The sequence below is a fragment of the Mastomys coucha genome, unplaced genomic scaffold, assembly GCF_008632895.1.
Source record: "Mastomys coucha isolate ucsf_1 unplaced genomic scaffold, UCSF_Mcou_1 pScaffold22, whole genome shotgun sequence".
NCBI lineage: Eukaryota > Metazoa > Chordata > Mammalia > Rodentia > Muridae > Mastomys > Mastomys coucha.
The window spans coordinates 59,619,700-59,644,815 of NW_022196905.1; the positions used below are offsets into that span (position 1 = coordinate 59,619,700).

General features: G+C 42.3%; 1 protein-coding gene across 15 annotated transcripts in view; it reads right to left on the bottom strand.

Moving 5' to 3' along the window:
• The window catches only part of Apbb2 (amyloid beta precursor protein binding family B member 2), a 337,969-nt gene that overhangs the window by 138,201 nt on the left and 174,652 nt on the right, over positions 1–25,116 (bottom strand). For all 15 annotated transcript variants that reach the window (XM_031342505.1, XM_031342497.1, XM_031342500.1 and 12 more), the window contains one exon: positions 23,658–24,473. In XM_031342505.1, the coding sequence (XP_031198365.1) occupies positions 23,658–24,473 (816 nt within the window). The remainder of the gene's footprint in view (positions 1–23,657; positions 24,474–25,116) is intronic.

A 25,116-nucleotide genomic window follows, 5' to 3' on the forward strand; every position in this document is an offset into this window, starting at 1 on the left:
TAAACTGCATGAGAAGAGCCCGAGAGAGTGTTGCGTCATTCTTGCTGGTCGAGGGTGGTCGCGACAACTAACCACATTTCTGAATGTATGAATGAATGCATGAATGAAAATTAAAAATAAAGTTGCACATTAGAATCCATACCTTTTACACTAGAGATTTCCTAGGTGTTAATTTTTTATAGAGTTGTAAATCAATTTAAAAAAAAATAAGATTTGGGACTGAAGAGATGGCTCTGGTTAAGAGCACTTGCTGGTCTTGCATACGGTCTGAGTTTAGTTCCAGTACCCGCCTGTGAAGGCGCACAATCACTTGTAACTCCAGTTAACGGGGATCCAATGTCATCTTCTGGTTTTTGAGTGTACTTGCACACATACATGCATACACACACACACACACACACACACACACACACACACACACGCACGCACATAAACACACGCACACACGCACACACGCGCACACACACACACACATGCACACACACACACACACACACACCTCTTAAAATATAAATCAGGACTGATACTTAATATACAATACACATCCTCAACCATATAGGCAGAATCCTCCCGATTTACATGCTCAGAACAGCTATTTTTCTCCTGAACATGGGCAAAAACTGAGTAATATCCTGCGAATTAAGTTGTAGTATAAAGTGAAAGAATTTCTGCATATTCAATTGGGTTCGCTCACCAGCTGTCTTTGAGTTAGTTCATGGACCAGGGTGAGCCTGGTCTAACTAAACAAACTGGATGGGAGGAAAAGAGAAGCACTCCAATAGGAGATGGGTGAGGCAGCAGACACAAGATGGAATTCAAACTGTGTTAGTTTGCTTTCTGTTGTTATGAAGAACAGCACAATTAAAAGCAACTTGGGGAAGAAAGGGCCATTTTATCCTTTCTAATAATTGAGTGAAACCGAGTCAGGAATGGGGTAGGGTGTGTGTGTGTGTGTGTGTGTGTGTGTGTGTGTGTGTGTGTGTGTGTGTGTATAAGAACTGAAGCACAGACCGTGAAGGAGTGCTGCTTACTGGCTTGCTTAGCTTTTTATACAATTCCGTATCAGAGATGGCACCACTCATGGTGGGCTGGTCCCTCCCACATCAATCATTATTGAAGGAAATGCCCCACAGATTTGCCTATAGACCTATTTTATGGAGGCATTGTATCAAATGAGGATCACTCTACCAAGATGACTCTTGCTTGTATCAAAACAAATGAACCAGGACCAGTTGTCCAAAGGGAACAGTAGGCAATGCCTATGTATACTCTTTATCAAACTGGGGCTTTTTCTTCAAATGCATCTCATCTCCAGGCTCTTCATAACTAAAAGAGAACTCTGATTCCTTTCTCAAGCTGCAATGGCATACCATCAGCCTCAGATTAATTTAGGGGTATTCATTAACAAGGAAAGGTTCCTTCAGCTCCACGAATCTGAATCTCTAAGAGTGAGGCCCAGGGCACAGGCATTTTTCATAACAACCTTCCGTATACTAAATGTACAAGCAGATCCAGCGGTAAAGGCTCTTGCCAGCAAACTTGAAGACTGGAGTTAGATCACAGTAGGGGAGAACCAACTCCTGAAAGCTGACCCCTGACCGGGATACACATTGTGATACACACACAGGCATGTGCACACAACAAATAAAGCAATGTAACATTTCAAGTAACGGTCTCCCTTGCATGTTCCTTTATAGATGGGGCATGGCGAGCCTAAGCAACTTGTTTATAGTGCTGTATTTGGCAAGGAAGGGACTTACAATGCGGAATGTAATACTGACTGATGTTGATAGGGAGCTGAGGATGAATCGCTGTCTTCCCATTTTCCACATGAATATTCCCCAACATTAACACAGATAATTAAGCCTTTGTAGTGCTTGGCAACATGTAAACACATTGTGAAAAGAAATTTTACTTCACAAGGGTCTGTGATTACTTCTCTCAGGCTGCCTGGGTGGTGGCTATTGTCTAAAGACACTGGGGATACCAGGATGCCCAGGGGCTGGTCTCCTCCATGGAGATCAAGTAAAATCTACCCTGTAAATACTTTCTATTTCACTCAATTTCAAACAGCCCCACCTCATATCAGCCAAACTATGTCCCGTCAAGATTCTAGTGAGTCTTGGCTATGAAATGAATGTATAATCCCAAGGCTACAAAATTTAGCTGCATGTAGACACAGGTCCACCACAGAGGCAAGTAAGGTTTAGTCAGTGGTTCTCAGCCTCCTAATGATGGCACTCTTTAATCAGTTCCTCATGTTGTGATGACCCCTACCATAAAACTATTCCATTGCTACTTTATAACTGTGAATTTGCTACTGTTATGAATCACAATGCAAACATCTGTTTTCCGATAGTCTTAGGAGACCCCTTTGAAAGGGTCATTCAACCCCCACAGGGGTTTCGACATACACAGGTTGAGAACCACTGGATTAAATGAAGTCCTCACAGTGAGACTGCAATCCTACCTTGATGTGGGCAGTGTCTTTAGAAGAAGAAGAAACACCATAAAGGGATATACACAGGGAGGAGACTGCGGAGCATGACAGCATCTCAAGTCAATCAGAGAAGCCTCAACGGGAAACCTCTCCAACCCACACCTTGACCTTCAAATTCCAGGCTGCAGAACTGTGGGAAACAGATGTGGATTGTGCAAGGCATCCTGTGTGTGGTGCTCGCGAGGAAGGTCTGACAGACTTACCTACAGCAATAACCCTCAGGAAATATGAAGCCTTTCCTTGCCTGATAACCAGAGCTGATAGATGATGTGCCTAGAATGCATCCTAGCCATTCTTCTCAGTCAGAGTAGAGTAGTTCTTTGATTAAAGCAACAACTTTTCTTTCTTCAGGACTAGACGGAACCCATTTATTTAGTGAATTTAAAACACCTCATATTTTTTCTGTAAGTGCTCATGTTTGGTTATTTCTTAGGCCATCAAGTAACAAAGAGCCAGTGAAAAGAAACTTTATGTATCTCTGTGTGTGGTGTGAATACATGTGTGGTGTGAATACACGTATGGAGGCCAGGGGTTCAGGTTGGGGGGGGGGTCTTACTTGATTGCTATCTTTTATTTTGAGGCAGGATCTTTGGCTGATTCCAGAACTTGCTGGCTTCAGCTAGTCTGGCTAACTGCCTTGCATTTGGAATCCCTTGTGCCTGCCCCCAAACACTAGGCTCACAGGCCAGGTCCATGCCTGACTAGCTTTTACAGGAGTCCTCACATCTACATAAACTTTACCCCATCCCCAAATTGTTTTTGTTTTGTTTTTTAATTAGGTGTATTTATTGTCTTGTACCACATATGCGCCTGGTGCCTTAGAGGTCAGAAGAGGGCACTGGATTCCCTGGGACTGGAGTTACAGCTGGTTGTGAGCTGCCATGTGGGTACTGGGAATCAAATCTGGGTCCCCTGCAAAAAGCAACAAGTATTTCTGTCTACTGAACCAACTCTACAGTCCCATCTCACCCAGCCCAAATTTAATTTCTAGCAATTAAACATGAGTACATACAATTCAGTAAAGAGCCAGTTCCTTACCCCAGACCCGGAGCTATGATCTGTGCTGAGAGACTGAGGACTAGAGCAAACCCATGGCTGGACTTCTTTCTACACATCGTTCCAGGCTGTGGACCAACAGGATGGCCCCATCTCAGCACTGGGATGGATTTCCTTTCCCAGAAATGAAGGATCAAAATTTCCACTTGTTCAAATGCAATAGGGGGCATAGGAGCAAAGTAACCTTCTGGGCAAAAAATAATACATGTACATCTATATGTACAAGTAGATTATACGGTATATACAATGTATACATACATGTACACACATACATGCATGCTATATGTATATATGTACACATACTACACAGTCCGAGAGAGGATAAGTGGAGAAAGACAAAGGAGTTAGGTTAGCCTATCTTTAGTTTGCAAAACAGTGAAAAATGGCTGACATCTATGCCTGTTTAGTACACTTAGTAAGTTAATAAAAATTCAAACTTTGCAGGCTAACAATTAAAAAAAAATTAAGCTACCAATAGGTGATTAAGTTACATTGATTTGGGTTGACTCAGATCTATTTCAACTGTACTATTTATGAGAGAAAAGGAGACTTCCAGGGAGGTAACAATGGGCATTACAGGACCCACTGGTGCACTAAGGATGAGCATGTTCCAATGTGAAGCAGACGGCCATGACCAAGGCAGGTCTCCTCACATTAGTATCACTTTCATTATCATGTAAATCCACTTCAGCTATAGTGAATTTCATGTTCAATATATTGATGCCTCGAGAAGATAGAAATTAGGGCAATCTTAAAGGCAAACTTCTTACCATGTAAATTGATATTAAATATAATTTTAATCATATTTCCCTATTCTCCAACAGTTTTACCATACTGTCTCTAAGTAAAGATTTAATAATTAGATAATTAAAATAATAAAGATTGTAAAAGAGCATGTTCCCAAAGTCAATCTCAATTAGAGTACAGCTGGGTAAAAAGATGGCGACCAGTAATTTCTGTCAGGTTGAATAAAGTACCATGTTGTAGTAAATCTCCAACCCAAAAAAGCCAGGCCAAAGAAATCACAACTTGGGCTGGTGAGATGGCTCAGCGGGTAAGAGCACTGACTGCTCTTCCGAAGGTCCTGAGTTCAGATCCCAGCAAGCACATGGTGGCTCACAACCATCTGTAATGAGATTTGATGCCCTCTTCTGGTGCGTCTGAAGACAGCTACAGTGAATTACGCTGGAGCGAGCGGGGCTGGCAGAGATCCTAAGTTCAATTGCCAGCAGCCACACACATGATAGCTCATGGTCATCTGTACAACCATAAATAAATAAAAATCTTAAAAAAAAAAAAAAGAAATCACAACTCAATTAATAGGAATACAAGCTACCTAGATTGGGCAGATTTATTACTATACTACTATATTTCCCATCTATGAGATCCTTATAACTTGTGGTTTCTCCAAACCACATGCTTCTGCTCCATCTCCCCCCGCCCCCCATGGACCTCTTTCTCCTCCTCTTTCCCTTCTCCCCCAAACTTTTCAGATCCACCTTCCCTCCTACTGCCCAATCACTGGCTGTAGCCTTTATTTGAAAAGTTAAGGTGGGGAGTAGATTCACAAGTCACCTGTGTATGTGATTTGATTCACTCCTCATCTGCAATCCCTCCCAGGAAAGCAGTATTAGCATCAAAATACAAGACCAAGGCTATCCACAACAGTACCATTCTATAGCTACAAGTCAGATTCTGTGATGAAAACAGCAGGGTCTGGACCCATTTATATTTCATTAAGACAACCAGCATTTTGCCTTCAATACAATCGTTAGGCTAGAATAACTCTGTAGGTTTGTATTAACTTGAAAAGAGACTTCTACTTGAGTAATTCAGTCAGCGCCCTAGAGAACTAGTGACTCCGAGAGAAACAGAAGCAAGAGGTTCACATTTGAAATCCTTCCCGCTGCACAGGTCACGGTTTTCCAGACTTCAACTCTGAGACCCCAGGAGAGCCAAGAAATTGGATTTATTTGGAGCAACCTCCTCAAGTTACTTCATAACTTAAGTGCTTATTTCTTCTAACCAAACAGAAAAGTTAAAAAGAAGAGGGAGAGGAGGAGGAACTGGAAGTAGTAGTTGTTGTTCGGAAGCAACTGCAATGGAATACTACAAAGTCCCTTGCTGGGGCGCACGCTCATTCCTAAATCCTCTACTCCCAGCATCCTCCGGGTTCTGAGTGACACATCCCAGCACCTGCCGATTCTGCTTCCCAGGCTTCCATATCAGCTTCTCCTTTGAAGCAAGGCAAACAGCTTTGTATAAAGCAGAAGTCAGCTCAGTAGCCACAGTAGGGTAGACTAGCCACCTCTCCTGAATACATTTGTACAGCCATGCGATCCACGCTGCCGACGCTCCACCTGGAGCTGTCACACAGTGCTTCCTTGTATGTACTGAAACAAGGCTGCTAGGAAAGGTGCATTCACTAAAGGACACTGAATGCACAGTCTCCCTCCTTCTAGTCAAGAGATGGGAATCTAGAAGCAGGAGCATGTAGACCAGGTACCTACCGAATTGACCCATCCCTGGCGGAGCATCATCCAAAGGGGAACATCCCTCACACATCCCTCTTTCAAGTACCACATAAATAATTTTAAAAAACATTGTTTCCACTGGGCAGTGGTGGCGCAAGCCTTTAACCCCAGCACTTGGGAAGCAGAGGCAGGTGGATTTCTGAGTTCAAGGCCAGCCTGGTCTCCAGAGTGAGTTCCAGGACAGCCAGGGCTATACAGAGAAACACTATCTCGAAAATCCAAAAAAAAAAAAAAAATTGTTTCCAATGGTTTGAATACACACATTGTGTTGTGTGTGTGTGTGTGTGTAGGGGTGCAAATTATGACAGAATATTAAGATTAAATTTAGGAGACACAAAAACTCTTCCCAAGGTTCGAAAGCATTGCTACCCTGGAAGGGCATCGAAGGAGGCTGGGAATTGATTTTGTGAAAGGTTATTAAAGAGAGTGCTATTCTCATTAGAAAAATCCCTCCCCCTTTTAACTGTATCAATAATTTAAAGAAAAGCCTCAGATCACGTCAGCCAAAATGGAAGAAAACTTTTGTCTTGTACAGCACAGAGGTAAAACTAACTTCTTATCTCTAAGAAACTGCTCTTGAGAGAATTATTAGTTAAAAATTTTCGATCCTTGCCACTTGGCTCATTTGAAGAGAGATGTTCAAAGTATTAACAACACAATAACAAAGTATATGTATCAAAATATCAATCTCATACTTTATTCAAATATTTGATTTCCTGTCAAAAACTACATTGTGTTATAGCTGAGACAGGCACACAACATAATTCAGAATTTGGGTAATACAACTATAAAATATTTGCTTCTTCAGTGTAGCGTATTTTTAATCTAAAGTTACAAAATCATCAGCAGGGTTCTATGACGGTTTGGCTACAAATCATACTGAACCAGCTCTTTATTTCAATGTGCCTTATTCTCTGTGGGTATTGATTTGTGCCCTAAGGATATGAAGGTTTATTTAATATTTTAGAAGACTTTTTAAAAATCTGACATTTCAATCCAATGACTAAATCTTTGAAATGTATTAAGGGCTGTACAGTCTCTTTGTGCCCAATTCTCTTAAGTAGGCCATGACAACCCATGATGCTCTGGGCTCACGACTACAACAAATTAGGAGGAGAAGCAGAACCTTAGAGGTAATCATTTACTATCCTGTTCGTGTCTATCCCGCTTCTAGAACTCTTCAAGCTTCGTGCTGTCAACCACTGAACTTCTAAGAACCCAGCAAACGTTTTCATCTAAGGACCCGGACTTTTCATCCTAAGTATGTGCCACATGGCCATCTCTTTAGGACATAACAGGAGAGAATCAGAGGGAGGAGCAATCTCAGAAGAACATAAGTTCCCTTCAACTGCTAATATCCTGTCTTCTTTATGGCTGCCCAACGAGGTTTTACACCCAAATACCAGTGTCCATCATGAAATCTGTGTCCCAAACCTCAGTTTCCTTATATGAAAAATACAAATACATTTTATGCAAGATTGTTCTGAGAAACAAATGAGGTAAGAGGTGTGGATAGACTGTTCATCTGGCAGTGAGACTGTTCATCAGTTGGCCAACAGGCCCAACTGACCATACATCCATGATTCACATCTGTCACAAGAGTTCCAAAACCATACCATGGCCACACACACAATGCCAACAGCTGCAGAGCCACACTTGACCCAATATGTCAGCTCCATTTTGACACATACTATGCTAAGTTCCAATGAATTCTATCTTAATTCTTCCCAACAAATGATTCCTTCATTCTCAATGTCAGGGACTTGTAAATGGTCAGCATACAACTGGCATTGTGGTAAGGAGTGTAAAATAAACGAAACCCTTTCTTCTGCCATCCAAGTCTTTCTTGCCCACTGGACTTGTCATTGTTTGCACAATTAGTGAGGTAAAAAAGGGGATTTGTTGGTGAGGGATTGAAGAGAGAGGAAGTTGACTTTTATTCTATTTATTGATGAGCAGCATTAGCAGGCAGGTAATCATTACTACTTGACCTGGACTCTCAGAAGGGGCAGCCATCCCATAACGCCTTGCCTCCTTGGTACTTTTTAGGGGCCTTTGGCAGAAAGCAAGGCAAGGACAGCTCAGGGAGGGTGTTGCCTCTCTGCCTGCTCCCCCCGCCCCCATGCTGCCGCACACCAGAGTAGGCAGGAAGGCTCCTTCCAGGGTGGACATCTCTGAGGACAGAGTTCACTTCCTGGAAGCAACCCCCAAAATTGCATCTAAAAATCTATGCTTCCAAAAATTAAAGTCTCTCCATCATCACTTAGCTCTTATAAAAACAATGCTCAGATGACCTTAGTGGAGATCAATAAAACACAAGAGTTTTTAATTTCCCCTGAGGATAACAGAAAGCATACTTTTTCTCAAAGGCATCAGTTTTTCAAGCCAGCTATGTACTTACTTTGTTGGCTTGCTTGCTTCCTTATTTATTCTCTTCTACATTCCAATAAACAGTTCATAGAGACTTGATGGTTTGTATATGCTTGGCTGTATATGGTTTGTATATGCAGGGAGTGAAGTGGCACTCTTAGGAGGTGTGGCCTTGTTGGAGTAGGTGTGTCCCTGTGGTGTGGGTTTTAATAACCCCCTCCTAGCTGCTGGAAGTCAGTCTTCTAGTAGCCTTCAGGTGAAGATGTAGAACTCTCAGCTCTTTCTGTACTGTGCCTGCCTGGACACTGCCATGCTCCCACCTGAACCTGTAAGCCAGCCCCAATTAAATACTGTTCTTATAGGAGTTGTCTTGGTCATGGTGTCTGTTCACAGCAGTAAAACCCTAACCAAGACACAGGTGTGTACATTGTATAGACTATCCTACAACCTACTGTTCTCTTGCTATGTTCTCTTGCTATGCCGAGTTCAGACCTGTCATCACAGCGAAAAGAACAGAACAGAACAGAACAGAACAGAAGAGACTGCAAGGTCCGGTCTATTGGCTTGAAGGTAATACCTTAGACCAATGTCAACACTAAGCCAAAGGAATTCCCAATGAACGTCACTAAAGCTTTGAGGAAACAACAGACAAGGAAGGGAGGGAAGTAACAACACTGGTCTCTGCCACACGTTAGGCCTGCAGAGCCTGGCCATATCCATCTGCCACAGGTTAGGCCTGCAGAGCCTGGCCATATCCATCTGCCACAGGTTAGGCCTGCAGAGCCCGGCCATATCCATCTACCACAGGTTAGACCTGCAGAGCCCGGCCATATCCATCTGTAAGCACATGCTTTGCACATGTTTTGGTTCTTTGGTTTTTATATATTATGAGCTCATCCAGTCATTGCAGAAACCATCTGAGAAGGGGAATATAGACTTGGAAATGGAAAATCTGACTTGTGGAGACTGCTCAGTGGGTAAAAGCGACTATCATGCTCCTCCAGAAACAAAACACACACACAAACACACACACAATAACAACAACAATAATAATAGTAATAATAATAATAATAAAACTTCTTAAATGAGAAAACTCAGGTTCAAAGATACTTAATAACTTTCCAAAACCCAAATCATCTAAGCAACAGATTTAGAGATAAATTTATTCTTTTTGTTGTTGTTGTTGTTGTTTGTTTGTTTTTTGAGACAGAGTTTCGCTGTTTAGTCCTGGAACTCACTCTGTAGACCAGGCTAGCCTCGAACTCAGAAATCCACCTGCCTCTGTCTCCCAAGTGCTGGGACTAAAGGTGTGCGCCACCACTGCCTGGCTAAATTTATTCTTAAATACATATTTTGACCACTTTATAAATTGGAATGTGGTCAGAATAAGAAACACATTTTTCTCTCATGATCCAGGAAATACACAAGTATTTACCCAACTGTAAAAATGTTTCACGAAATACTTAGCTTGAAGCTCCACTTTACATCTCTGCTTCCAGTTAAGTCATGTGGGCAGCCTGAGAAAGGAGTTTTTTGTGTGACAGTGTCCTGGAACTCACTCTGTGAGCTTGAGCCATAACCACTGGCAGGGAGGATGGGTGGATGGGTGGATGGGAGGGAGGGAGGGAGGGAGTTGGGAGGGAGGGCGCGAGCACTCAGCGTTTCCATACACTACCATCTCAATTCTTTCAGACTTAACAGCTGCAGGAAATTCATGGAGGAAAAGCTGCACCCAGATGGCATCCAGACCAAGCATGCCTTCAGACAGGAAATGGGTAGTGGGTCCAAGTGTACCCATATGTGCCAAGGAACACAAATTAAACCGTGGCATATGTCACCTCAAGTGACACCACCGTTTCAGAAGTGGTTTCTTACTGGTGCACTCCACACTGTATGACATGGCTTCCTCTGCTAGAATCAGAGACCCTGGGACTCAGGCCATGAAGGCGTAAAGACAGTTTTATGAAAATAAATATTTGAGGAAAAAGAAAGCAGGAAAGCCTTGGAAGGTGCCATCTTTGATTCACCTTTCCCCTTACCCACTCTATATCCGATCACCAAGCCCTACAGATGTGCCCTTCCGTCCACTAAGGATAGTCTACACTCAGTTGAACTCACAGTCCTGGTCATGTCAAAGGGAATTCTGGAAGACTCTCATTAGCTCCCTGCCTTTCTTGCCCCAGTTACTTATTCATTAATGTCGGTCATATCTTCAACAAACTTCATCTTGTAAATGGTGCCCGTGGGGCTGAGGATGCACCTCAGGGGCAGAGCTCTGGCCTAGCACACTTGGGGTTTGATCCCTCTCGTCATAAAGTCGAAGCACAACAATCAAAGAAATGAAAAGAGTGGGCACCTTTTCTCACAAACATTCACAAAGCTGAGTTCACCTAAGCATCTGCCAGTGCGGCTTCCGTGTATCTATTAACCATCTCCCTCACAATTCGGGCCTGTAGACTCCCCTCTGCAACAGACTGTTGGGAGCCTTGATACTGTCCACAGTGACCTGAAAGCCTCTCACAATATTCTTCTTTTCTATCTATGTACCTAAGTGAGAGGAAGGGTTTTCTTCATATACTTCTACCAAGATTGTTTATCCAGCTATACTGAGGGTAAGGGACCTGGAAAGGTAGCTCAGTGACGTGGCACATGTTCAACAAGTACAAGCCCTTGGTTTGAACCAGTCCCAGGGATGGAGGGTGTGAGATGATGTCACAGACCGACATACAGCCAGCTAGCTAAAGGGTAGAATTGTGGTAACAGATAGGAGAACTGAGTTGCCTTGAAGCATGCCAAACATTAAGGAGATTTTTTTTAAAGTGTCTTTTTATCTACATAGGACTGTTCAATTGATTGTTGTTTTATATCAAACAACTTTTATAATACTCATTTTTATTGTTACAATATTTTATAAATTTTAAAGACTATGATAAAATAAAAACAAAAAAGAAAGGTGTGGCAGATATTGAAGGGGGTCTCTGGGAGGAGTTGGGGTACAAAAGGGAAAGAAAAATGTGATGTAATTTTATTTACTTAAAATATGTTTTAAAATGTTAACAAATTCAGATAAATTGAAATTATGTATCTTTTCTCATCATAATTCAATAAAACTTAAATCAAAAAAAATCTCTTTTCTCAATACATTGAACTTTAGAAAACAAGAATCTATAAAAATTAACTTGTGACATTGACATTAGTGGCTTTCTTACTTTTTAAATGAATAACACTACAAATACCAATTTTCATTTCTTGTTTTTGTTGTTTTTAAAGATTTGTTTATTTCATATATGTGGTTATACTGTCACTATCTTCAGACACAGCAGAAGACAGTACTGGATGACTATTACAGATGGTTGTAAGCCACCATGTGGTTGCTGGGATTTGAACTCAGGACCTCTGGAAGAACAATCTGTGCTCTTAACTGCTAAGCCATCTAGCCCCAGTTTTAATTTTTAATACAATAAATATTGATTGATAAAATCTACATATACAGAACTTGAGGATACCATGGGATCTCCAAGACTGAGATGTGCGAGTGAAGCTCTATGATTCTGGCAGCCCCTACGAGCCACTGTGAGGCTCTGCTGGCTCTGCTGGCGTTCTGACCTCTGACTCAGCAGATGAAACTTTCCAGTTGTCTTCTTTTCTGGTCTTCTATTCAGGGGCTGGCCAGAGCTGAGTCCACCTTTCCTGGCCTTCTGGGCTTCACTTCTCTTTCTTTGGATGCCGCCTCCCCACTTTGCCACACAGCTGAATGTTGGCCAAGTGGCTGATCTTCATGCCTAGCTCAAAGGGCATGGTGCACACACTCTCAGGCTCACACTAGCTCTCTCTTGCTCTTGTGCTCCCTCTTTCTCTTCTTCCTCCTCTCCTCCCCTTCCTCCCCATCCCTTACACTTGAATCTATAAACTTCTCACTAAAATTGGAAAAAAAAAAAGGCACTAACATTCTCCAATCTGACCTCTAACCTATCTATCGACCACCTTAACTTTTATTTCCCTAAACCTCACTTATATTCAATTTTTTTCTTTTCTTTGATTCAACAGGAATCCAATAAGTAATTATTTATCTGGAACTTCATGATCCTTTTCTGCTCTGCTTATTTAGTGATTGACCTAAATCTACCTTGGTAACATTACTGATATTTTGAAGTGAGTGTATTTGTTTTCAAACTATATTTTGAATATAGTCATATGCCAGGCACTCTTTATTCTAGGTGCTAGAAACAAAGCAAGCAAAATCCTCACTGCTACAGCTTATAGTCAGTCCTGTCTCACTGCTTACCAGAAGTTTTAAGGGTCAAAGCCCTACTTGCCTAAGGACAGATAACTTCCTGGAATGCTGGGGGCTGTAGTTCTTGTGAGATAACAAGCCAGATGTCTTCACTCCCCTAAACAACTTTGTTTGACTCAACTGCATGGAATATGCTTGATCACATGTAGGCAGGAAATATGTCAAGGATGAACACTTGTCCTGCTGGACCTGATGGGAAATATGGTGGCCCTATGGGTTGGCCTTTATAAACCTATGTAACATGTGACTGGATGCCATTTTCTGGGAACCCCAGAATGGACCTGGCCAGTTTAGTTAAAGCTTGCTTCAAATTTAAGAAAGTATCAGTATCAACTGAGAATAATTATTATTCTCATTAAAAATAGAATTTCAGGCTAGACACAATGACACAAACCTTTAATCCCAACGCTCAGACAGAAGGCAGAAGTAGACAGATCTTTGGACTATACTTCAAGGATAGTTAGGTCTACATAGGAAGTTCAAGGCTAAAAAGTCACAACCAACAAAACAAAATAAAAAGGTCATCAAGATTTCACATGAAAAAGTTAAAGTCTTGCCGGGCAGTGGTGGCACACGCCTTTAATCCCAGCACTTGGGAGGCAGAGGCAGGAGGATTTCTGAGTTCGAAGCCAGCCTGGTCTACAGAGTGAGTTCCAGGACAGCCAGGGCTACACAGAGAAACCCTGTCTTGAAAACAAACAAAAAAAAGTCTTGTGTTGCTGCTGTTGTTGTTGTTTGTTGTTTGTTTGTGTAATTGTCTCAGGGCCCAGACTAGACCCACTCAGTCAGTATCTGCATTTCAACAAGATCCACCAGAGATTTTCTAGCACACAAGGTTGGAAAGCAAAGGGTTTATCTATGCATTCCCTAACTAGTATCAACATCCAGGAAGCTAACCAGTTGCCATGAAGTGGACAGTATTTAGTATGAGATCACAGCTTACTCATTGTGCTAATCATTCATCCACACAAGCCTAACGATATGAACTCATTTCCAGTGATTAAAAGCAAAACAACAACAGGACCATGGATGTAACATAGTAGAGGATCAACTGCCTGCCAAGGGACACCCTCAGCCACAACACAACAGCAGCAACAACAACAACAGGACTGTGGACGTAACATAGCAGAGCACCTGTGTGTCAAGGGATACCCTGGTTTCAATCCACAGCATTGTCAAAACAAAAATAAACAAAATACAAAAGGGCTAAGAGGGGGTGTTTGGGGTGGAACATGATTAAATCACATACACATATAGAAATGTCACAATATAATGAACACAGGCTAATAAACTTTAAAAAAGGAAAATAAAACAAACCTAGTCCAGACTCCAATGAAAATTTTCCATTTCATAGCATAAATAATTACAGTGACAGCCAATATTTCCAGATAATGCTTTCTATTTTAAAATTTTTACATTACATTCATTGTGTGTATAATTCTGTACGCACACATGCATGTGTATAGGTTCCAAGGTGCACATGTCAAGCCAGAGGACAACTTGTAGCAGCGGGCTCCCTTCTTCCACTACGTGGGTCTCAGAAGATTGCTCAGGGGGCTGTCAGGTTTCTCACATCCCAGCGAAGATGCTTTCTGTATACTCAGAATTGTGCCTAGGGGCTGTAGGCAATCTTACAAGGAGGATGACTACTATGACCATTTTCATTTTACAGCTAAGGAATACCCAGGCATTGGGGGCTAGACAGCAAAGAGAAAGTGACGGAACAGCAATGAGGCAGATCTAACCCTGAACCTTGCTAAGTGGCAGATGCCTTACAAGAGTGCTTTCTGAGAAAGGCACAGGTTAGCTCCCTGAAAGGAAGACTGTGCCTCCATCCTGAGTCCATGTGGAGCAATAGGCTCAGCTCTATGCCTGTAGAAACGCAGTCTTAAAAACACATGAACAGACTATAGCCATCTTACCATCCTTACTAACAGCACCATGAAAATATTTATCTGGTTTTTTTTGTTTGTTTGTTTATCATTTATTCAATTCACCACCAATTCGGTGTTATCTGCTACAGAGAAAAGGAAGCTGAGGTGAAATGCTTCTCTTTGATTTGTGATACATGGAGTTCATTCTCCGATTTGGCACCTTGCTCGACAGTACACTAGAGAAAAACAAACAGGCTACTGAGGGCAGGAGAGCAAACGACTAAAGGCTGAGAGCCAGGCTGGAATCCTGAGGCTCATGCTTGTTCTGGGGAAAGAGGCAAGTGAGGAACCCTGCGCCCTTTCCATCTTGGAAGCATGGAAAAGATGGCTAAAGGTTCCCCCTAAGAGAGCAAAGCCAAGTCCAGAGGGTTGGAGCGTCACTGAGAAGTGTTTCTAGAAGCTTCTGTTACAAAGACGTAGCCCATCCCTAGCTCCCTGAACGTCCTTCTACACCTCCAACCAGTCTGCTCCCCATGACTTCAAGCTGGGAATCTTCTTGGATTTTAGTTTCTGACAGTTCCACTTAAAAAAAAAAAAAAAAAGACCAAAAGGCCACATTTTCTTCTAGAACATTCATTCTGAGAAAAATTCTATTAATAATTTGTCTTTATGTCTACTAGGGAGTAAATGGCTTTCATAGGTCAGGGATCTCATATAGTTTATATAGTTGTTTATAAGAGGCACACTATCCTGGTAACCAATGACAGAGCAAAATCAATTTCTGCAAAGAGTAACTGATAGGGGAGAGGACCAAATAACCCAGGTGAACCAATTCAGTTCTCTATGAAGTATACGGTTCTATATGAAGAACCTGCCAAGAAACACTGAAGGAAAAAACCATCAACTAGCAATGCCCTGAGAACACTACGGGGAAACTCTTTAGAAGATCCCACCCTGTCATATTCAAGAGAAACTGATGAAAGCCAAACAAAGAGAAAATAATGAACACTCACACACAGACAAGTTCCGCTCTCCTTCTAGGTGCCCGCCGCCGGTTAGAGTGTTCTGGTTCTCTCGCTGTGCACCTCCAGATGCAAACCATGGAAAGGTTTTCTAAGAGTCAAATGATTTGACTCTTTGCCAGTCACTTTTGAACATAAAGCTTTGATTTTATCATTTTCATTCAAAGGCTCTAATAGGAATGCACAATACATAAATTACTTGGTTTGGGTTCTGGGGTGGAGCTCGTGTAGGGCTCGTGCTAAGCATGCACAAAGCCCAGGGTTCAACTCAGCACTGAACAAACAAGCAAGCTCGGAGAGACTGGGAGTGAGAGGTAATTGGTAACTACCCTTACAATAGCCCCAGAACTGGGTGTATATGAACTGAGTTAGCCTGAAGGCACGGGATTTATGAGCCACCCACGTCCTCGCTTTTCAAAAGCTAGATCCTAACCAGATCCACAGATGGAGAACTCTGAGAAGTCATCAGAAGATGTCTTTGGAAATTTCAATCGTGGTTTGCTCAACAATTCGTGTCACACTTCACGATGCAACCAGAAGGCCTGGGACTGGGGCTTAGATGCCTATGATTAAAAGAGGATGTCACCACGATATTATTGGACTTACATGCAGCTGCAAGAGCAAAGATCAACACTAGCCTGCTTCTTTCTAGTAAAATAGTGTGTGTGTGGTGTGTTTGTGATGTGTGTGTGTGTGTTGTTTGTGGTGTGCTTGTGGTGTGTGTGTGTGTGTGTGGTATGTTTGTGGTGTGTGTGGTGTGTTTGTGGTGTGTGTGTGTTTAAGCTGAAGCAGGGGATCCCAAACTTGACAAATGTCGTAATAATGCAGAGGGAGGACCTTACCCCAAAGACGTACTTGTCTGCCATTTACATTCTGGGCTGTGAGATTTCTGAATTTACAAGAAAAGCAAGTAGTCCATGGTTTTATGTAAAATTTCCCAATGGAAGCACCAGAACCTGTCGATATTTTCTCTTTTAAAGATTTTTTTAATATTATACATGTATGTTTGGACACTACATTCATGGAACTGAGTGACAGATGGGTGCAGGTTGCTGTGTGGGTGCCAAGAGCTAGACCCAGGTCCTCTTTGAGAGCAGTAAGTGTTCTGTGCCACTGAGACACCACTCCAGGTCCTGGTTCAGTATTTTCTACAACAGCATCTACAGAGCAGCATAGTTTGGAGCTGTCTTTCTTTCTCAAGTGTCCTAGGTACACAGGAGTACAGGAAGAGAGGCAGGAACCATGTGCACACAGGTACACAAACACACATTTTTAGAGGGTCTTACTATGTGGTTGTAGTTGGCCTGGACTCACTATGTAGACTAGGCTAGTCTGAAACTCACAGAGATCTGCCTGTTTCTGACTCCTGGGTGCTGGAACTAATTAAAATCGTGTTGCACCACATCTGCCTGAAATATATTTTTGATGTAAGAATTTCAAAGACTAAATTGGGTAAAATTTTCTTCCTGAATTTCAGGTGGGTAGCTGAGGTTAAGATAAGAATCTTTTCATTCATTTTATTTTCGAGGCAGTAAAATCTAATTCAGAAAACATAAACGCTACCCTAGAATCCAGTATGTCTCAATTACTTTAGTAATATGCCACATCCCTTCCCCAGTTGCCCCTGTCACATCACGGGGTTCTCAAGTGAGAAGACCAACTGGAAGGAAGGCTAGTGAATCACCAAGTAGCTGAGATCAGCAAGTAGCTGAGAGATTCCAGTGAACAGAGGAGAGCAAATGAGTTGAAAACTGCACTTTTCTGATCTTCTGGATTTTTGTTTGTTTGGTATTTGTTCTGTTGTTCTTTAAGAGAAAATTACAAGTGAATTGCTAAAAGGCAGTCTGAGGTAAGATGAACATTTATCTTTTAGAAATTATAGATTTCTAAAAGTCTGAGAGCCGTGCATTTTTCCATAGCTGACATGCTTCAGTGCCAGTTGACAGATTAGGTTTATGCCTAGCTATGACCTCCATCTGACTCTTCACAATGACAAAACCCAAAACTATGCAAGCAAATGAGTTCTCCTTTGTAGAATTAGCTTTAAGTCCAGGCAAACGGTGACAAGCAATGGCTCCTGTCCTTGGCTCTGACTCCTCCTACTGACAGACCTGTGAGCTCTGATAGGAAGGCTGTGGTAGATCAAGATATCAATTCTAAGCTCATCCTCCCTGAAGCCTCCAATGTAAGAATCTTGCCCAAGTGCTCTCAACAATTCTGTTACACAGGCTGTGCTCACTTGTTCCGTGGATGCGTGTATGTGGTAAACCTCAGAGAGCAAGTACAACTGTCATGAGCCAGCCACATCCATCCAACCAGCAAATAGGTATTCTATACGGAGCCTCTGGCAAGGTACCGTGAAGTTCTCTGGGACAGCTTCATGCATGCATCGTGGAGGACTGCCTCTTGCTTTCATGGAGTTTGAGTCTAGGAGGCAGTGTAAGAGCTGGGCAGCAAATGATGGGGGGAGCGGGTAACACACTTAGAAAGGCTGGGATACAGAGCCTGATCTCCTAAGTGTTTCACAGAGTCGACAGCCTTTGAGTCAAATCTTAATTGCCTGTAGGTATGGACATATCCACTAAGACATAATTTCCATTTCCCAGATTCATTTGATGACTACCATATCCCCGGTGAGCAGAAGAAAGTCGGAGGTATCTAGCCCTGGGGATACATTCTACATGCCTAAATTCCAAGACTATGGCACAATGGACATTCTGAACAATGTGACCAAAAAGACCTGGCTTCAAATGCCACCACAGTCACCTATGTTTGTCAAGAACAGGACTGGACACACTTTCCTGATAACCTGAGTCATTCCATTATCATTCAGTAGGAGGCAGCGTGATCAGTTAAGATATAAAGTGTATAGATAATACCGGAATCGGATATTGATTAAAAACTCGACATCAGGCCCCAGTCACTGCTTCCCTCATCACTTCCAACAGTTGCTTAGCTTGTGCAAGGTTTGGTTTGGTTTTGGCCAGGGGCATCGGGGACAGTAACAGATGTCCATATTCTATGTCTCCCAAATCTGTAAGGCTCATAGACATCTGAAGTTACAACTTCGTGTCCTGGGAGAGTCTAAATGACATGCCTAACAGAATGCCAAGCAGTTTACAGAGCGACTACTCAGAGTCTGAGTATCGTGTATTTATCTGACTCATTCTATCTACCTGGAGCCATGGAGAGAAACAGACCTATGTCAGAATTCTAACCAGATGCAAAGCCCTCACTTTGAATGACCGGGACAATGAGATCCTTTGTTCCAGAACCAGGGTCAAGGGACACTAACTTTTCCAAAGCCCCGTAAAAGTCCAGTAATGGCAGAGAAGTATTTTTTTTTTTTTTTGCAAACAGCCTCCTGTTTTCTCAAAGGACAAACGACACAGGAGGAGAAGGCAGCAACATATTGTACACATGATTGATCAAGCAAAAATGTCATTGCAAAGCTGGAGGGGACAATTCAGAAAGCAAGGAGAATACAGAGTGGTCAGTCCCAGGGTTGGGCGATGCATTTTATTTTATAAACAGCACTCTAACTCAGAGAGGATGCCCTAAGGTACCTAAGAGGCTCTTTGATTTTTTTCCTCAGCTCCCCACAGCACAGCTCAAGATCCAAAGACAACTATACTGTAACTTAGTCATAAAACACCCCACTGTGATGCCTGTGTGCTTAACACAAACCAATACGTCAGTGAATGCTTTTCACACACAACTAGGATACTGCATGCCGATGTCTTAAGAGTATTCACTATCACTTTTTGTTTTCATTCAACAGGGAGTATTCACATATATCATTATTATTTTGAGTAAATAGACCATATAAAACATATACTAATTTTGCCTTTAAAAGAGAAATTTTCCATTCCTCATTTAAACTTGTGATCATTTACACTAACAGAATGGCCTCATCAAATGCGAGGTGGAAACACACTGACGATGAAGGAGCACCTACTTTATCTCACTGTTTCCCATGTACTTCTAGAAAGTCTCACAGAAAAGAGAGTGTGTCTATTTCAGGAGGAGTCTACAAACCGGCTCTAAGGCAGTTCTAAGAGGGTTCCCCAAAGTATTAATCACACTAGACTGAGAACTAGGGTCTGCCCAGCAAAGCAGGTGCCAGGATCCCAAAGTGTCTGTTTAATGGAAAACACAAGCTTGGTTTATAGTTCCTTTTTAAAAAGATGTATGTATGTATGTATGTATGTATGTATGTATGTATGCATGCATGAGTACACTGTAGCTGTCTTCAGACACACAAGAAGAGAGCACTGGATCCCATTACAGATGGTTGTGAGCCACTATGTGATTGCTGGGAACTGAACTCAGGAAGAGCAGTCAATGCTCTTAATTGTTGAGCCACTTCCCCCTGCCCAATTTATAGTTCTTAAAAAGGTTATTTACCTTTAAAAAAAAATGGGTCCAGGTGTTTTGCCTGTGTCTACTCCTATACACACATGCATGCAGTACCCATGGAGGTCAGCCAGAAAAGGGCATCAAATCACTTGTGAGTGGTATTACAGACAGCTGTGAATGTCTATGTGGGTGATGGGGACCAAATTAGGGCCTTCTGGAAGAACAGTCAGGGCTCTGATTGCTGAGTCAGCTCTCCAGCCTTGGCTTATTGCACTTTTTTCATTGTTTGTTTGTTTGTTTGACATAATCTTGAATACCAGCTAACACATTCTTCTGAATCCCTCTGATGTAAAAGGTCTACTGTAAGTAACTCATAAAGGCCATCATATAGCGAAGTCAGAACACCTAATGTTAGAGTCCTCCCTGTACCTCACTGTACTGAAAGGTCTGGAAAACCAACTATGAGAGTGAAAACCCAAGCACACCTTCTCACCAGGTGAGAAACTGCCAATCTACCCACACTACAGGCCAAGTACTGAGCTGAGCATGAAATGGAAGAGGGCGTGGGGCAAACGTGTAGGTTTCAGAGCACAGAAACCCCACCACATCCTCCTGGCAAAGAAACAAAAGGCGCTTTTCAGGAGTCACAAATAGGTGAGGTAAGGTTTAAACATGGCCTCATGACAGATCCTTCTTGATTGACACTTACAGTCAATATATAAAAGGGCAGGATTATGCTAAGGGTTCATTGATGAGGAAAACCTGAAAATACCTCACTAAACTTGTCTACGGAAGCTCAGCGCATACAGTAAGAGACTGATGCTGGAGCTGGGGTGATGCTTGGTGGGGAAAGCATTTGTTGTACTACACAAGGACCTAAGTTCAGATCCCTAGAACCAAGTAAAAAGCTGGGTATGATGGCACACTGCAGTGAGGAGCAGGCAGATTCCTGGACCCATGGGACAGCCGATCTAGCCAATGTGAAGACAAGGCTCAGCAAGAGACCCTGTTTCTAAATAAATGAATAAGCAAGCAAGCAAGCCTGCAGTGGAAGGCCAGCAAATGGCTCCTCAAGTAAAGACGCTTCCTGCCAAACTTGAGGATCCGAGTTCAATTCCCAGACCCGATGGCAATGGAGAACCAATGCCTACAAGCTGTCCTCTCATCTCCATGCAGGCGCTGTGGCATACAACATGAATCTATACATTTGTGCACAGACACAAACAATAATAAACAAACAAACAAACAAATATAGAATGTTTTTCTTAAGCAGTGAAGAGTAACACCTGACATTTCTGTGTACAACACACAGATGTATATACCCACATGCATACATATACTCCCTGACACAAATCCACAGCAAAAAATTATAATAACAACTTAAAGCTCTTTAATTTGGCTGTTGGAAATAATTGCAATAAATACTCATGTGCAAAAAACAAAAAACCAACCCCAAAACACAAAAGCAAACAAACAACTACAACAAAACCAGAGAAAAAGTCACTAGAATAGAAAAACGGGCTGAATCCCAAACTACCTCCCTCCCTCCCATACTTTTTGCGATGCTGAGGACCAAGTCTAGAGTCTTGTGTATGCTAAGCAAGTGATCTACCACCAAGCTCCCTCGAGTCCACAGATAAAATACATTATCTAAGATGCAAAGCATCAATACTCTCATCTGAAAATATTTTGTTTTAACTTCTTACATTGGAATTTTAAAAACAAAATTTTAAGAACAGAACAAGAAACCCTTGTAACAATAGCCCACCTTTAATAATTAACAGTTTATGTATATTTCTGTGGGGATTTTAAAATCCCCATCATAGTGCCCACCCAACCTCAAGTATCACTTATATATAGTTATCTCTTGGTGTCTGTGGGGAAATTGGTTCCAGGATCCCCACGGACACCAAGATTAGAGGCTGCATGTAACAACAATGTGATATACATGTTTGTAAATTATTATTTTACTATTTTAGGAAACAATGACCAGAAGAGTCCAAGCATGTGCGGTAGAGCTATAATTTTACCCCAAATATTTTCAATCCACAGTTGGTTGAATCCACAGCCGTGAAACCAATAGCTACGCCAAGGTCATCTGTATCACGTAGATTATGAGTCATTACATACATTGTTTATATTTCTAAGAGGTAAAATCTCTAAAAATAATATCCACAAAATTTGATGAAATTTTTAAAAATGATTATAAATGTAGCCACATGCCTAAAATGTTTTCTGGAGGAATACTCTCCCTAAGAGGTGATCATCATAAGGAAAGGGGCTAGACTAGGGGACACTTGCTAAGGAAAAGGGGCTAGAGTAGGGGACACTTGCCATTTTCTAGTTCATTTAAATTGAACTGCAGCAGACACAGCAGGCCTGCAAGAACAGCAGAAAGGCTGTGACAACCACAGAAAGGTCCTGAGTCTGGCTGGATGTTCAAGAACCAGTTTGAACAGATTCAACCACAGCAGGTGATAAGGTCCATCAGGTACAGGACAGGAATTCTCTAAACTGGTAAAAAGTCACAGAGCACTGTGGTCGCAATGACATTGCTAAACATGATTATGATTCCACCTACGTGCAAGGCCAGGCAATGAAAAGATGAACTCATTTGCTCAGCCTTCCTACTGCCAGAGCCAGTCCTAGCACGCTGATGAAATTGAACGCAGAAAGAACCAGGGTTTACAGGCACTTCAAACCACTCCTTTTTCCTTCCTCTTTTGAACAAGTCAATTAACTCTCTCCTCTTTTTAAAATTCACTTCTTGTGTCTTCAATGCCTAACCTGTTGGAAAATGTCATTTCACTCCCTGGTGTGCCATCTGGTCTACCTGACTCTGGGAGCTGCCAGTGCAGATGTTGGGCCACATGTGTGGATGTTATTTACACTGAATTCATTCAGTACAAAGGACTCTAGAGCTTACAGTTTTCTGACTGGTTGAGTGGGAACTCTGAGAACATGAGGTGGAAGAGGGGCTGAGTTTCAGGACTCTTTTCAATGCTGTCACCCAGTCCTGACAAACAGCTACAGACGCAGACAGAAGTACTGACAGCAGAATCACCACAACAAAATATATTTGAGAGTATCACTTTTAACTTCCAAATATTGAACAGGCTAATAAAATATTTCTCAGTAAAGGTCAAAAAGAAAATATCTTCAAAGACCTGATTTTTAATGTTCTGAACTTTTTAAATTTAAATAGGCTTGAACATGAGAAAGTTCTAAGAATTTCAAAATAGTTGGTTCTTTTAGTTAAATTACAGCCTGCCTATGGCAACTATTTTTTTTTCTTTTACTATTGTGTTTAACAAAACTTGATGCTTCTAGTCAGAACACCCAAGACCAATTCTCCCAAGCACTAGCAGTCAAATGTCTACATCAGAGATGACAACATGCCATACTTACAACCAATGGCTACTTCTTTTATGAAAATGTATACCAGAACAACTTACAGATGGCCCGAAATGAAGCAAAACCACAGTGTGCTTGAGAAACCTAATGATAGTTTCCATACAATGCCTGACTTCACTCATGTGTTCCTCTAGCTGGAGACAACTATTTTCAGCCAGGAGAGATTTACTCCACTGCTGGTTAAAAACACCAATGGAAAAGTACCAGGTAGGCTTTTCCTGTTCCCAGGGGTACCTGTTTCATCTGGGGAGCTTGGGGAGGCACTGTCTTGGGATAGCGTCGTCCAGCTGGATTCCTCATCACTTGGTGCCAGGTTCTGGATCCGATGGAGTGCACAGTCGGTTTTGGCTCCTGTTTTAGGGTGGTCTTTCTTGGTCTCCGGACTGGATGATACTGTGGCTATCTGGCCATCCTCTGGGCTGGACTGGGGTTTGTTTGGTTTCTGTGGCAGCAAGTCTCCATTCCCAATGACTACTGGGGCCTGGCCTGGGCCTGGCTGGGCTTTCTCCTCTCCAACCCCTTGGCAGGGTCCCACGTTCTGCCCTAGCTCTCTAGCCGAGGTTTCCAGGTCCGCATAGTAATTGAGGAAGCTCTTAGTTCTCCTGGGCTGGGAGGGTAAAATCTCACAGCCTGAGGACTCCTGTGGGTGGAGATCTTTAACCTCCAGCTTCTCAGAGGTTAGGTTGATGACGGCTGCAGGACTGAGGTTCCTGTTGGGGTCCTGCTGCCCCTGTTCTGCAGCCTTGCGGAGCTGGTTCTCCCCATTTTTAACCAGCTTGATGTTGGCAGAGCCGTTTCCCAGCAGAGGCTGTACGGCTGGATCCGAGAGGCCCATGGCCGCCTGAATATTAGTCAGTGCATATTTCTTTCTGCATTTGGGGGGCGTGCTGTTCTTTGCATCTGAGTGTTTGATCTCTGCATTTAATAGTTCATTGTGGGAGGAACGGAGATTGAGGGTATTCGGTGGTGTGGCTGGGCTGTTCCGATTTGCAATGTCTGTGGTTCCGCTGCTGGCCATAAACACTGTCAAGGTGCCAACACCCGAGTCAGCTGTGGGGAACAGAAAGGAAATTGGTTGTAAGGCACAGGTCATGACCAAACACCTTAGCGCACAGTATGAGTGACCACTTCTAACAGAAGTTTGTAAGAACAAACACTTCGGTCCACGAGACCTTCTTATGGAAATGACCCACACTTTATTTCACAATGGACTCATATGTTAAACAGAAGCAAAGAAAGGCTTTATTGTGGAACCTAAAAGCTAGTTTACCCAGAAGTTAAGAAGTTGTACGGTCTACATTTTACTTAGTATAAAAAACTTGATTTTCCACGTTTGTGTTTGAGCATTTTCATCTGGTCAGGAGTCTCTAATCCCCACGACTTTGGACACTACCCTCTTTCCAAGCGGCAGCCTCACGTCTTTAGTTTAACACCTGCAGCTCCTTTTGGCAACATCATCATCAACAGCAAAATTGCTCCGACATTCTTTTTGAGCTTCTGCATTCTTAATTGGCCCAAAAGGTCATTATTTAATGATGACTTTCCCCCAGTTATGTTTTGAGATTGTATTGTGAATACCTAGAAAACCAAACCTCCATTAGGATCTGCTAGCGCCTTTGTGAATATCTTTGATTTGAGCATAGTGCTACTATTTAAAGAGAAAAAGAAAAAAAGCTTTGAATAAACAGCTTCA